We start from the raw sequence: 15,776 nt of genomic DNA, 5'->3' as shown, positions 1-15,776 counted from the left end.
CGCTGTGACATGAAAGGGTATTCAGCAGAAACTCGCAGATGACGCACCAACCAATCTCAGTTTTCACTGCATTGTGTTTTAGTTTCAAAATGAATATTCCTGCGATACAACGTCTATTATAATTAAAGTACATAGTTTGAAAATTAATCGAAACTTTTAAATGTAACAATGATACTGTTTACTATGGAAGCGTATATCGTTATTATGTAATCTTTCTGATATGCTGTATGTCGACTTAACCATTTACAATACGACATGATGTCAAAGTTGTGTCGACGTGATGTCGACATTATGTGTTTAACCTGATTTGTCAACACAACATATCCAGTTAATTATTGAACAAAGCCGACATAGTTTTAATAAAATCCAATCATATTCTCTTTATCACATTTCATATAAATTATGGTTTAGTCAAAATGCCTCCAAATCGTTAATTATAAAATCTATTTTCAAAGTTAAGTAAAATCAAATCAGATAAAGGCGCTTTCTTATGCATCAGTCAATTGTACCCCCCCCCCCCCCCCAGGTCCGGGGTATACCGGGGATAGCCGGGGAAATGGGCCGTGTTTTTTCCTTCCCGGTGGCCCCGCAGTGCCGGGCGAATGCGGTGGTTTTGTCTTCAAGCCAAATATCGCGGGGAATGGGCCTTACCTAGGGCCCCTCCCTGGGGTACGGGGGCATTTGGCGAGGGCTTGGCTGGACCGAAAGTCAATGTCCCCGCTATTCCCCGGACCGGAGGGGGGGGGGGTACAATTGACTGGTGCATTAAGTCTATTCGGTAACAATTTGGAAGGATATTCAAGTTCATTAACTCACTCCAGAGTTTGATATCATAACATACATGTATTTATATAATTTCTAATCTTGTTCACTAAACAAGTCCTGGCTAGTATTAAGATGCATCTCGGACCTTATTCAAGCTTTCCTCTGATGCATTACATGCGATGGCCACTCACGGGAACCGGGACACCAATGTGCAGTCCAAGCTTTCCTCTGATGCATTACATACGATGGCCACTCACGGGAACCGAAACACCAATGTGCAGTCCAAGCTTTCCTCTGATGCATTACATGCGATGGCCACTCACGGGAACCGGGACACCAATGTGCAGTCCAAGCTTTCCTCTGATGCATTACATGCGATGGCCACTCACGGGAACCGGGACACCAATGTGCAGTCCAAGCTTTCCTCTGATGCATTACATGCGATGGCCACTCACGGGAACCGGGACACCAATGTGCAGTCCAAGCTTTCCTCTGATGCATTACATGCCATGGCCACTCACGGGAACCGGGACACCAATGTGCAATCCAAGCTTTCCTCTGATGCATTACATGCGATGGCCATCCACGGGAACCGGGACACCAATGGGCAATCCAAGCTTTCCTCTGATGCATTACATGCGATGGCCACTCACGGGAACCGGGACACCAATGTGCAGTCCAAGCTTTCCTCTGATGCATTACACGCGATGGCCACTCACGGGAACCGAAACACCAATGTGCAGTCCAAGCTTTCCTCTGATGCATTACACGCGATGGCCACTCACGGGAACCGGGACACCAATGTGCAGTCCAAGCTTTCCTCTGATGCATTACATGCGATGGCCACTCACGGGAACCGGGACACCAATGTGCAGTCCAAGCTTTCCTCTGATGCATTACATGCGATGGCCACTCACGGGAACCGGAACACCAATGTGCAGTCCAAGCTTTCCTTTGATGCATTACATGCGATGGCCACTCACGGGAACCGGGACACCAATGTGCAGTCCAAGCTTTCCTCTGATGCATTACATGCGATGGCCACTCACGGGAACCGGGACACCAATGTGCAGTCCAAGCTTTCCTCTGATGCATTACATGCCATGGCCACTCACGGGAACCGGGACACCAATGTGCAATCCAAGCTTTCCTCTGATGCATTACATGCGATGGCCATCCACGGGAACCGGGACACCAATGGGCAATCCAAGCTTTCCTCTGATGCATTCATTACATGCGATGGCCACTCACGGGAACCGGGACACCAATGTGCAGTCCAAGCTTTCCTCTGATGCATTACACGCGATGGCCACTCACGGGAACCGAAACACCAATGTGCAGTCCAAGCTTTTCTCTGATGCATTACACGCGATGGCCACTCACGGGAACCGGGACACCAATGTGCAGTCCAAGCTTTCCTCTGATGCATTACATGCGATGGCCATCCACGGGAACCGGGACATCAATGTACAGTCCAAGCTTTCCTCTGATGCATTACATGCGATGGCCACTCACGGGAACCGGAACCTCAATGTGCAGTCCAAGCTTTCCTCTGATGCATTACATGCGATGGCCACTCATGGGAACCGAAACACCAATGTGCAGTCCAAGCTTTCCTCTGATGCATTACATGCGATGGCCACTCACGGGAACCGGAACACCAATGTGCAGTCCAAGCTTTCCTCTGATGCATAACATGCGATGGCCACTCACGGGAACCGGGACACCAATGTGCAGTCCAAGCTTTCCTCTGATGCATTACATGCGATGGCCACTCACGGGAACCGGGACACCAATGTGCAGTCCAAGCTTTCCTCTGATGCATTACATGCGATGGCCACTCACGGGAACCGGGACACCAATGTGCAATCCAAGCTTTCCTCTGATGCATTACATGCGATGGCCATCCACGGGAACCGGGACACCAATGGGCAATCCAAGCTTTCCTCTGATGCATTACATGCCATGGCCACTCACGGGAACCGGGACACCAATGTGCAGTCCAAGCTTTCCTCTGATGCATTACACGCGATGGCCACTCACGGGAACCGAAACACCAATGTGCAGTCCAAGCCTTCCTCTGATGCATTACACGCGATGGCCACTCACGGGAACCGGGACACCAATGTGCAGTCCAAGCTTTCCTCTGATGCATTACATGCGATGGCCATCCACGGGAACCGGGACATCAATGTACAGTCCAAGCTTTCCTCTGATGCATTACATGCGATGGCCATCCACGGGAACCGGAACCTCAATGTGCAGTCCAAGCTTTCCTCTGATGCATTACATGAGATGGCCACTCACGGGAACCGGAACACCAATGTGCAGTCCAAGCTTTCCTCTGATGCATTACATGCGATGGCCACTCACGGGAACCGGAACACCAATGTGCAGTACAAGCTTTCCTCTGATGCATTACATGCGATGGCCACTCACGGGAACCGGGGGACACCAATGGGCAATCCAAGCTTTCCTCTGATGCATTACATGCGATGGCCACTCACGGGAACCGGGACACCAATGTGCAGTCCAAGCTTTCCTCTGATGCATTACATGCGATGGCCACTCACGGGAACCGGGACACCAATGTGCAGTCCAAGCTTTCCTCTGATGCATTACATGCGATGGCCACTCACGGGAACCGGGACACCAATGTGCAGTCCAAGCTTTCCTCTGATGCATTACATGCGATGGCCACTCACGGGAACCGGGACACCAATGTACAGTCCAAGCTTTCCTCTGATGCATTACATGCGATGGCCACTCACGGGAACCGGGACACCAATGTGCAGTCCAAGCTTTCCTCTGATGCATTACATGCGATGGCCACTCACGGGAACCGGGACACCAATGTGCAGTCCAAGCTTTCCTCTGATGCATTACATGCCATGGCCACTCACGGGAACCGGAACCTCAATGTGCAGTCCAAGCTTTCCTCTGATGCATTACATGAGATGGCCACTCACGGGAACCGGGACACCAATGTGCAGTCCATGCTTTCCTCTGATGCATTACATGCGATGGCCACTCACGGGAACCGGGACACCAATGGGCAGTCCAAGCTTTCCTCTGATGCATTACATGCGATGGCCACTCACGGGAACCGGGACACCAATGTGCAGTCCAAGCTTTCCTCTGATGCATTACATGCGATGGCCACTCACGGGAACCGGGACACCAATGTGCAGTCCAAGCTTTCCTCTGATGCATTACATGCGATGGCCACTCACGGGAACCGGGACACCAATGTGCAGTCCAAGCTTTCCTTTGATGCATTACATGCGATGGCCACTCACGGGAACCGGGACACCAATGTGCAGTCCAAGCTTTCCTCTGATGCATTACATGCGATGGCCACTCACGGGAACCGGGACATCAATGTGCAGTCCAAGCTTTTGGCCTTAGAAATCGTAGAATCATATTCGAAAACCTCTCGATAGTCGTTAAGCAAGCCGAGTTGTTGCCGCGTGACAAACACTCGATTTCATTAACACTGCCCGAGAGAAGATTAATTACCGTGATAAAATAGGTTACGGTTTTGTGCCAATCCTGGAGAATATTCGAGCGTTCCAAGGTTTATGACCCAATATAGCCAATTGACGAGCGAAGAGTAAATCGGTTAATGGCTACTTCCGGTAATATACATTAATTTCCGGAAATTGTCAATGAAGGTTTAGGGAGAAATATTCCTCGCACAATTAACCGGTCTCACCGTGGCAATTTATTTCTTGTGTCGTTGGTAGAGATAAGACCATTCATTCACAATACCTCTTGAACATCGATTGGTGTCAGAAACCGGACCTTATATAGAACCTGTGAAAGTCGGGCAAGAGGAAAATGCTTGATGAAAAACTTCCTGGTTTCAAATTTGTTTTGTTTAGTGGCATAGTGTTGCAGATACCCTAAAATGCCTTTTATTACACTTACGTCAACCCCCCCCCCCCCCCCCAACTTTTTTAGTTGACAATGTCCATTGAATAACGATTATAGAAAATGCCACGAAATTTCGTTCCAAGAATCTTGCGCAATCTGGAAATCCGGGTTAGCGTTGTATAATGTTCACTCTTTTACCTTCTCCTAAATTGTTCCCGTGGTAAATCATGGCGGGTAATCGTTGGAGCCATAACAATTTGTTATGTGTTGAAAATAACTCCAACGTGTCTTCCGTTATAGTGCCAATGAGTGGAATATGGATGTCAACAGTGAGTATGGTTTCTTATTTTTCATTTTTATGTTTATACGAGTAAATTTGAAAAATTGGAAAATGTAGTTCCACATAGGAATGGCCATGAGTTGTTCTAAATGTAAAAGTTCTGAATAAAATATAATATCTGATCGTCTAGAACTTGCATTACTTGCTAGACGTTAGTGTTGACAACGTAAAAATCTGGATTTTCGTGAATATTGTTCTCGTACCTTAGGTTTAAGCATTCTAGAAAAAAGATTCCTTCGTTTGCATTGGATGATTTCTCTTTTGTGGGTAGATAATTCAGCATGTATTATCGGCGAAAGAAACCGTGCTCGTTTAGTAACTTTTTTTCCAATGCTGCAAGGGAGGAATCTTTTTTTTCTGAGATGGCAAGGGAGTGCTTGTTTATTTAGGTGAATGCCTGTAAAATACTTTTTCTTGCAAATTTGGAGCTACGGAGTGATTTTTTTCTCGACTTTAAAGACACCTATCTGAAATTATGTAAACACAATCGTTAGATTTTTGCCTTATAATACCTGGAAATACAGAATTAGAATTACGACGACCATTTGCTATCAAGATTAATTTATTAGACACCAAATGAACCTTAAAGTCCGCGAAGCTGTGTGGTAGTAGGTCATACTTTAAAAAGATCGAAAATGATATTAATTCAGTTAAATGTTAATTTTCATGTTATGAAATTGCCTCAGTTTTTTCACAATTCTTTTCCTACTAAATTGCTATTCATGAGCACCACAACCTATTCATTGGCACCACAACGTTCAGAAATTGGAGCGTAGTGCAGCAAGTATAACAAATAAAGTTCTAAAATTTGTAACGCGGCAACCTTTTGTCAATAAAAAAGCCACACACATGTAAAGAAAATGCTTAAACCTAAGGTACAAGAACAGTTCTTACGAAAATTCAGATTTTTACGTTTTCAACACTAACGTCTAGCAAGTTATGCAAGTTCTTGACGATCAGATATCATATTTTATTCAGATCTTTTACATTTAGAACAACTCATGGCCATTCCTATGTGGAACTACATTTTCCAATTTTTAAAATTTACTCGTATAAACCTCTAAAAATGAAAACTCAGAAACCATACTCACTGTTTACATCCATATTCCACTCATTGGCACTATAACGGAAGACGCGTTGGAGCATTTTCAACACATAACAAAATATGTTATGGCTCCAACGATTACCCGCCATGTAAATAGATCAAAGTCACAGCTAGTGTTGTTTAGAAAACTTTGAACGCATAGTTACTTGAAAACCGTTAGATAAATGATTTTGAGACTTCAGTGGTAGGTTGCCCTTGTTCGTAAATGACCCCCTAATTTTGGTAGGTCAGTGGGTCAAAAGGTCAAGGTCATGATAAGCGGATGTCTGAAAATTTGCAAATGCATTTGTTCTTCAAATACTACGCATCAAACTAGCACATGTTTCCCACACAGCCGTTAGTCAGGGGAATAATGATATGACCAACATCTCTAATTGTGTATTTTTCAATTTCAACTTTGATCTTTGCAATACGTTTAGAAAACAAAACAGCTTTCTTTACTTTTTGGACATCGTTTTTGCAAATACTACATGTTCAAATATCAGCATGGTTAGTATAATGTACTGCCAATAAAAATTGACTACATGCACGCTTGGTGCATATTTAATGTACACTTTCGAATCTCTTCAAAATGACAATAAATTACATTCAATTTGACAAAAAAAGCAATATAATTCCTTATCAGTGAAATAAACAAATATCTCAATAAGTTATTATCATAAAGAAACCATTTCATTTATTATCAAACTATATAGGCAAAATTAATGCATTTAACACGGAAATGCTATTTTGTTTTCACCGATAGATCACTTCTATATGTTTTAATTACACCTGATCTGGTTTGATTTGCGGATTTGAATACCGGGTATAATGTCATAAATAAATAAATCATCTTATGCGTCAGTTATTGTTCCTGAATTTCAATTACCCCACTTTACATACACTGTTTATAGCGTCATAAAATAAAAGAGAGGCATTCAGCCTTCCGAACAGTGAAAGTCAAACAGTGCAGTCATAATATTGCACATATCTTGAAATGTTCATTAAAATTATACAAGAGAAATAATAGAAAATATTGCATTTTACGTCATATTTTTTTCAACCCTTTGTATATGCCTTAAGAATACCCTTGTGGCCCACATGCCTTTACAAACAAAATGTTGCATTCTTTGAAAGGAAAATCTAGGCCACTTGTATTTTATTTCCCCGCGATGAAAGGATTGCTAATTGCGTTCGAGTAATTATTGTTAATTGCGATTATTTCCCTGACAAACACAATAATGGTCGTCCTGGGACGGTGTACGGTGAAACACAGGTGACATACTATTTTTGATATCGTCTAAACGACTTAGTATTTACTGGTAAGACGACTTACATTTCTTGATTAAACGACTTAGTATTTACTGGTAAGACGACTTACATTTCTTGATTAAACAACTTAGTATTTACTGGTAAGACGACTTACATTTCTTGATTAAACGACTTAGTATTTACTGGTAAGACGACTTACATTTCTTGATTAAACGACTTAGTATTTACTGGTAAAACGACTTACGTTTCTTGATTAAACGACTTAGTATTAACTGGTAAGACGACTTACATTTCTTGATTAAACGACTTAGTATTAACTGGTAAGACGACTTACATTTCTTGATTAAACGACTTAGTATTTCGCTAAAACAACTTAGTATCTCATAAAATGACTTAGTTACTTAAACATATGTTATGTCTTGTTGTCAGAGCTGTTAAAATATCATTATATGCCAGACTCTCTTACAAGTATTTTGAAATAAGATCATCTATTGCCTTAGTGATGTTTACAATGTCGTTAATTCGAGGGATATTATCATATCTGATTGGCCAATAGGGCGCTGTAACGAGTTACTAAGTCGTTTTAACGAGACACGTGAGTCGTTCTAACGTCGTTAAAATTGAGATACATAACGTTTAACGAGATACCAAACACACGTATGTCACCTCTATGTCACCGTACCTATGCCACCGTAATAATGACATTCATTGTCCAATTGTATACCGTGGACTGTTTCATGAACGAGTTTCTGACAGGATGCCTAGGTTGCCAATACACTGACGCTATGTTTACACATTCTGCGACATACCTAGATGTGGCCGGGTAATTTGTTCTATTGAACACGCGTGAAATCAGAATACTTTCCTTGATCGTGTTAATACAATGTTAAAGGGACTCGCTCATGCTTTTAAAACGCACTTTTTATGACGAAATAAAGTGTGGCTAATCATTAAGCTGTTTGTTAAAACTTAGATGTTGACGGCCTGGAACCCTACAACAAATGTTACTATTTGCTCAAATATCGTCCTTGAAGTCTAAGATATTGAATAGCGATGGTAAACGCTTTTCAACAAAAGGCTTTACGGTTAAATTATCCCTCAGAGTATGTAGGGCTCCTTGTGAATGGGCGGTTTTGTTGTCAGTTTTTTTCTAGATTGTACCGGCGTGGTTCGCTCTCCATTAAAACCAGGTTTGTTTTATATTTTAAATGTATTTTTTCTACAATTTCGGTATCAACGAGTAAATGGAATATAGTATAAGTGTCCGTTCAGATATATTACCGTGAACAAAAACTGGTCGAAAAACACGAACAAGTTCCTTTAAGGAAATTAAACGTGTTCATTGTGTAACCTTACATGAACATGTTTTTGCCTATTTCAATATTATGTTTCGTCCATGTTTTTAATTTAATGGCATCACTTGATGTTTTTAGCTCTCGTATAAGTTGAATACACACACATTGACTTGAACGTAAAGCAGTTAACAGGGTCATCTTACCAACGATCGGGGGACGCAATATCGTAGATAATTATGTTAATATATAGATACTAGATTTATCTCGACCAAAGCAGAACAACCACTCGTTTGGTTTACAACAAAAGATGTGAAGATCAAGAATTTTAGTTTATTATTTAGTGAGTGTAACAATTGAAAGTTTTACTTGGAAATACGTATACCCTTGGCCTAAACTGACTAATAAAGCTTTTATTCACTACTCATGTGATCGGGCGCGAAGGTCTCATAAATAATATTCATAAATAGCATTGTGATATTTGAAATCACCGTACTTACATTAACAAGGCACACTCATTTTCAAAAGCAGCGTGCGCTCATATTCGCTATAATAAGGAAAACTTGCGTTAATGTTTATGCGAAATTCCATTCTTGAATAAAACATTTATATAAAGGATAACAGTGAGGGTACTGTCATTTTGAATATTTATTTAATAACCCACGGATCATCCGTCTTAACCTTTGATGTATATTATGAAATATTTTAACTTTAAGAAATAATCTATTTTATTATCCGCTTTATGTTCGTCAAATCATTCAATGGCATTTATGTTGTATTTATTATTATTACAAACTATTTATGACATCCGTTTAAGATGAACGAACCGTATGTCATACAAAGGTTGGATTAAGTCTTATCGACGCGTTTCCTTATTTCCTTTCAACATAGATCAACTATTGTCTATTATGAAAAGAAGATGTTAGGTCATTGTTGCCAACAATTACAAGACAACCAGAACAACAAAGTAGTTTTAGCTGTTGTCGTCCATTCTGTGTCCTTTAAAGGAAATCCAAGTCGGCTTAAAGAAACACGATACAGATTGATGCATTTTTAAAAAACCAAAATTGTATTCAACTCATTTGACTCTAATGATTAAGACCAAGAACGTGGATGTTTTGTGTACCAGCCGTGTTTTGTGTACCAGCCATGATTTGTGTACCAGCCGTGTTTTGTGTACCAGCCGTGTTTTGTGTACCAGCCATGTTTTGTGTACCAGCCATGTTTTGTGTACCAGCCATGTTTTGTGTACCAGCCGTGATTTGTGTACCAGCCATGTTTTGTGTATCAGCCATGTTTTGTGTACCAGCCATGATTTGTGTACCAGCCATGATTTGTGTACCAGCCATGTTTTGTGTACCAGCCATGTTTTGTGTACCAGCCGTGATTTGTGTACCAGCCATGTTTTGTGTACCAGCCATGATTTGTGTACCAGCCATGATTTGTGTACCAGCCATGTTTTGTGTACCAGCCATGATTTGTGTACCAGCCATGATTTGTGTACCAGTCATGTGTTGTGTACCAGCCGTGATTTGTGTACCAGCCATGATTTGTGTACCAGCCGTGTTTTGTGTACCAGCCATGTTTTGTGTACCAGCCGTGTTTTGTGTACCAGCCATGTTTTGTGTACCAGCCATGTTTTGTGTACCAGCCATGATTTGTGTACCAGCCATGATTTGTGTACCAGCCGTGTTTTGTGTACCAGCCATGATTTGTGTACCAGCCATGATTTGTGTACCAGCCATGATTTGTGTACCAGCCATGATTTGTGTACCAGCCATGATTTGTGTACCAGCCATGTTTTGTGTACCAGCCATGATTTGTGTACCAGCCGTGATTTGTGTACCAGCCATGATTTGTGTACCAGCCATGATTTGTGTACCAGCCATGATTTGTGTACCAGCCATGATTTGTGTACCAGCCATGATTTGTGTACCAGCCATGATTTGTGTACCAGCCGTGATTTGTGTACCAGCCATGTTTTGTGTACCAGCCATGATTTGTGTACCAGCCATGTTTTGTGTACCAGCCATGTTTTGTGTACCAGCCATGTTTTTGTGTACCAGCCATGTTTTGTGTACCAGCCATGTTTTTGTGTACCAGCCATGTTTTTGCGCTTTTTAACCACGTTTGTTTTTATAAATGCTTATATTTTTAACTGTACTGTGATGTTGTTTTGCAGCAACCTTTTTGTGCTCTTTTAATAAAGAAAGGACAATGAACAAAAGACTCCTACCGTTTTTGTTTAGGGAGTCTAATGTTGATAAAAACGGACCGTCGCTAAGGTCCATTCCCAAACACCATATATGTTTGCTCGATCTCTATATATAATAATATGGCATTGAATGTAATTCTTTTTTCCCTTTTCGATATATATATATATATATATATATATATATATATATATATATATATATATATATATATATATATATATACATGAATGGCTAGAGATGACGCTAGTAGAACAAAGTTGTTGGTTTTAAAAATGTATTTCAAGCGCAAACGTTCGCTTATATTGCATAGTTATTATATAACACATTGATATAAATGTCAAACAAAAACAATGGACGGTTTTCATAGAATAAATGTCACAACGTTCCAAATATACATACAAAACACACACACACACCGACATTTGATCATATATTATGATATTTGAATTTTTAATATCTTTATCACAAATTGTTAAAACGTCTTATAATCTCGGCACGATCATTCTTTGAATTTGATTCACCTCCTCTAAAATAGAAAAGGCAAGCGTAACCATTTCAAAGTTCATTTCAAACCCTGTCATATAAAGTTCACAACATCTCCGGGATACCAGTAGGGATTACTAATAGCCATTTATGTTAGAAAGATGTTGTGCCATTGGTAAAGCACACTCACAAAATCAAACACGTTTTCGCCAAACGAATGTCGACCATTAACATACCAATTACAAAACAGAACATTAACACGTGTACTAAATTGCACATTTCATTGCTACCAATTAATAAAGTCCTATGGACATGTACAAAATATGATGCCACAAATACACGCACATACACGCCTTGTCGGGCCAGACAACATGGAAGCATCATTCGTATTAAATACGAAATGTACAAGCTCTACCATATTCAGTTAAGTCCACAAGCCTATTCATGAAGCTTCACATGGACGGCTGAACCCCATCCCTGGAAAGTGATCAGATGGACGAACCAACCAAATGAGAATGACCTAATCTCCAAGATGGCCACCTTGTCCAATGGTAAATGAAGACTAGTGAAATATTCCAGGTTGAACAATCATTCATCAACCGACATGATGAAAATAGTGACGACGTTTTTTATGTCTCCGGTCTTTGAAGTCCTCAATCTTAGCTGCTGTTGAGAAGCAGGAAACTCTTGCTGCCCTTTGTGGCCTTGAACTGTTTCTTGGCGGGGCGGAGGTAGCGACAGTCCTGAAGATCCTCCCAGTCCTCCTCTTCAGGGGGCGGTGGGATGTAAGGCGGTCCAGAATAATCGCGCACCATCAGCGGCCGTGCCGCCAACGTGTACACCGGTGGAAGCATGATGGGCGGCAGCTTCAGAGGTCGCTCCCGAGGCAAGCCGTCACGTGGTCGCTCAAGTTTCTTCTCTTGTTGCGTCTGCACGGGTGGCAGGGTGCCGTCATTTTCGTTGTTTTCCGGTTCCTTCCTTTCCGACTCCTCTTTATTTCTGTCTAACGATATTAAAGTCCCAACGTCCCCATTTTCGAATAAAATGTTCGCTTGTAATGTTCGTTCACTGGATGTTTTCTGTAACTTCTTCAGCGCCTTATTGTCAATGGTTCCATCCACGGAAAGAATTCGTTTCAAGAGTTTCATCCTGAACTCATTTGGAGGAATAAACACTGGCGACTGCGGGGTCCTTCTGCTGTGAAAACTGTTATTCAATCCCACGTCGTCACTGGGTACAGTTCGTGACTTATCGCCTGCCAGCGCCGACCCTCGAGGTAACATCTGGGTTGCCATTTTGAAGGTATGTCTGCTGTACTTGTGCTAAGCCAGTGACAGCTATACGGTATTAATGTGGCTTGTCCGTGGTGAGCACACTCAGTACAGGCTAAAGCTCACCTATTGTGGTCCCAGTACGCGAGCAAACACACCTAGAGTCACAGATAACTGATTCAAGCACTTAGTTTATCGAACAGTTGCTGATAAGCGGTCCTCTCTGATTGTCCTCGCGATGTTCATATATATAAGCGCGGCTGACTCCTCTTAGGCTGTCAAGGACGGATACACCAGAATGTCTATTCAAAGTCCTCGTCGATAATGCTTATAAACATTAAAACTCTCACACTGCCACTTCATCTACAGGCAACTTTAAACCACTTTTCAATATCAGCTGCGTGCCCGTTATCTCTCATTGGCAAAACAATACATTAAGCGTTATCAGTTAATACCGCGTTAAAACCAGTTCGATGTATATTTGTTTGTGTTTATTTACAACCTTTTTTCTCTCAAATGTTAAGAAAAATATAGCAGTCTTTTACTCGTGCGATCCGACTGTCGTCTGGAGTCAGGGGGATTTTACAGCCGATATTTATAGCAACGCGGCGCTCAGTTGGTACAGTTGGTACACTCAACTCAGATATATCGATAACAAACGCACCTATTGACAATTGTAACAAGCATGGTAAAAATAGCTATTTTTGTTAAATTTTCAGGATCGAATATCAAAAGTTCAATTAGTGTTAATTAGATGTATGCATAACTTAGATAGTAAATACGAAATGTTCCAAATACCGTTCGAAATAAATAAGATATTGATATTGTTTCGATATTAAATTATAAATAGGCTTGCCAACCTCAGCGGTATTTATATGATCAATTAACATATTTCAAATAAATCAAATAAAACATTATAAACTACTACGGTCGGTGACCGGTACCAAAGGCTCTTATTGCGACGTACCGGCTACGATACTGAGGATATCATAATAAATACAAAAAAAACAACACACATCTACGAGCGTAAATACGCAACGTAGCGGTTTTTTTTTTTTTTAAAGCTGCACTCTCACAGATTGAACGTTTTGACAACTTTTTTTTTATTTTTTTTGTCTTTGAACGAGCAAATTTTTGCGTAAATATCTGCGAACCATCAAGAAGACTGCTGACAAAAGATCAGATCGCAGCTTTTCATATTTCCGTCCCAAAATTGATGTTTGATGCATTTTCCTTAAACCGTTAGTTTAAGCCATAAAACATTAAATTTGGAATGGAAATAATAAAATCTGCGATCTGATCTTTTGTCAGCAATCTTTCATTACTGGTTAGCAGTTATTTACGCAAAATTTTGCTAATTCCAAGACAAAGAATAACAAAGTTATATCTCAATATCACAATACGCAAATACACGTTATTTTATGAAAAATGTTGAGCTCCGGTCCCAATATCACAATACGCAAATACACGTTATTTTATGAAAAATGTTGAGCTCCGGTCCCAATATCACAATACGCAAATACACGTTATTTTATGAAAAATGTTGAGCTCCGATCCCAATATCACAATACGAAACTACGCGTTATTTTATGAAAAATGTTAAGCTCCGGTCCCAATATCACAATACGCAACTACGCGTTATTTTATGAAAAATGTTGAGCTCCGGTCCCAATATCACAATACGCAACTACACGTTATTTTATAAAAAATGTTGAGCTCCGGTCCCAATATCACAATACGCAACTACACGTTATTTTATGAAAAATGTTGAGCTCCGACCCCAATATCACAATACGCAAATACACGTTATTTTATGAAAAATGTTGAGCTCCGGTCCCAATATCACAATACGCAACTACACGTTATTTTATGAAAAATGTTGAGCTCCGGCCCCAATATCACAATACGCAAATACACGTTATTTTATGAAAAATGTTGAGCTCCGGCCCAAATATCACAATACGCAAATGCACGTTTTTTTATGAAAAATGTTGAGCTCCGACCCAAATATCACAATACGCAAATGGGTTGAGATTCTGGCCCAAATATTACGTAACCTTTTAGTCAATTCTCAGTCTCTATCTCAACTTATTTTACATGTTTTCCCCTTTTTAAAATTGCATTCGCTTATAGAGTATGTTGATAACAAACATTTGGTCAATACTTTAGAGAGCAGAAATAATACTTGACTCCAATCTATTACTTATTTTTTTGAGTTATTACTTGAGTACACTTTGTGCTCTATATTGAACATTTTGAATATTGAGCAATGATGTTTATTAAAATAATACACCAGAGAATGTGTTTTGAAAGGAGTAAAATGTTTGTATTAAATTTAAAATTTGAGAATGTTGTTACGTCAGTGAATTGAGCGTGAGATTAAAAATAAATGACATGAGTATTTTGAACTATTTCCGTGATATTGGGCTTGTATTGTTAAACATTGAATTGTTTTAACATGCGGAAATGTAACAATAGTAACTTATTTCGTGTATGTATTTAGGTTACAAGTATAATTGACATAAGTAACACGTCATAATTGAATATTTTTACTGTATTTTCACCCCATTCATTCCGAGTTTCAGACCACGGTTACTCAGACTTGCCCTAGGTCAGCGACCTCTGCAACGATATGACAACAAGTTGTTCACTTTAAATTAAGGCAGTGTGTGATACCAGAATTACATTCAATTAGGGGAGGTCTCGGGGTGGGGTCCTGGGATTGACGTTAGAGGGTGCGTAACTTAGGAGTGCAACATATTGACATGCGCCCCTCCATCAGAACTGAAATCAATAGGATTTTAAATGGTGGCGGGGGGGGGGGGGGTATACTCCCCCAAGACAATTTTATTTTGAATAATTCAAATCCAAAATGGTGCATTTTATTACTTTTTTCTCTGATATTGACATGAAAAGTAAACTTCGACGATTTTAGGGGGATACCCCGGATCCGCTGGTGGGTCTGATGGTGCCGGGGTTAGGGTTATTGTACGCACGTGTTTACTGGATTATTTCCATTTGTAAAGCTAGATTGACACACTAGCTGTGACCCAGGTCTGAGTTAATATTTGAACAACTCTCGATGACCTCTCCGAACACAACACTTCATTACTTCATCGAGCTAAGAGTGCGACAAAATATTTACAAATCGTATGAACATACAAACGTTTGTGTGAG

The 15,776-nt window shown here is 40.5% G+C and overlaps 3 protein-coding genes across 3 annotated transcripts; 1 reads left to right on the top strand and 2 right to left on the bottom strand.

The window, feature by feature from the left end:
* Positions 1-2,466: 2,466 nt before the first annotated feature.
* LOC128210918 (histidine-rich protein PFHRP-II-like) lies at positions 2,467-4,208 on the top strand. The gene is made up of 2 exons (XM_052915262.1): positions 2,467-3,156; positions 3,297-4,208. The coding sequence occupies exons 1-2, from the start codon at positions 2,467-2,469 to the stop codon at positions 4,206-4,208; spliced, it is 1,602 nt and encodes a 533-aa protein (XP_052771222.1).
* A 5,708-nt stretch (positions 4,209-9,916) lies between these two features.
* On the bottom strand, positions 9,917-10,717 carry LOC128210917 (uncharacterized). Its single transcript, XM_052915261.1, has one exon. The coding sequence runs from the start codon at positions 10,715-10,717 to the stop codon at positions 9,917-9,919; it is 801 nt and encodes a 266-aa protein (XP_052771221.1).
* Positions 10,718-11,110: 393 nt separating this feature from the next.
* LOC128211177 (uncharacterized) lies at positions 11,111-13,152 on the bottom strand. The gene has a single exon (XM_052915631.1). It carries the CDS (start codon positions 12,621-12,623, stop codon positions 11,988-11,990), a length of 636 nt encoding a protein of 211 aa, XP_052771591.1. The 5' UTR covers positions 12,624-13,152; the 3' UTR covers positions 11,111-11,987.
* Positions 13,153-15,776: the final 2,624 nt, after the last annotated feature.

Source organism: Mya arenaria, chromosome 12, assembly GCF_026914265.1.
Source record: "Mya arenaria isolate MELC-2E11 chromosome 12, ASM2691426v1".
Classification (NCBI taxonomy): Eukaryota; Metazoa; Mollusca; class Bivalvia; order Myida; family Myidae; genus Mya; species Mya arenaria.
This window is presented reverse-complemented; position numbering and strand designations above follow the sequence as displayed.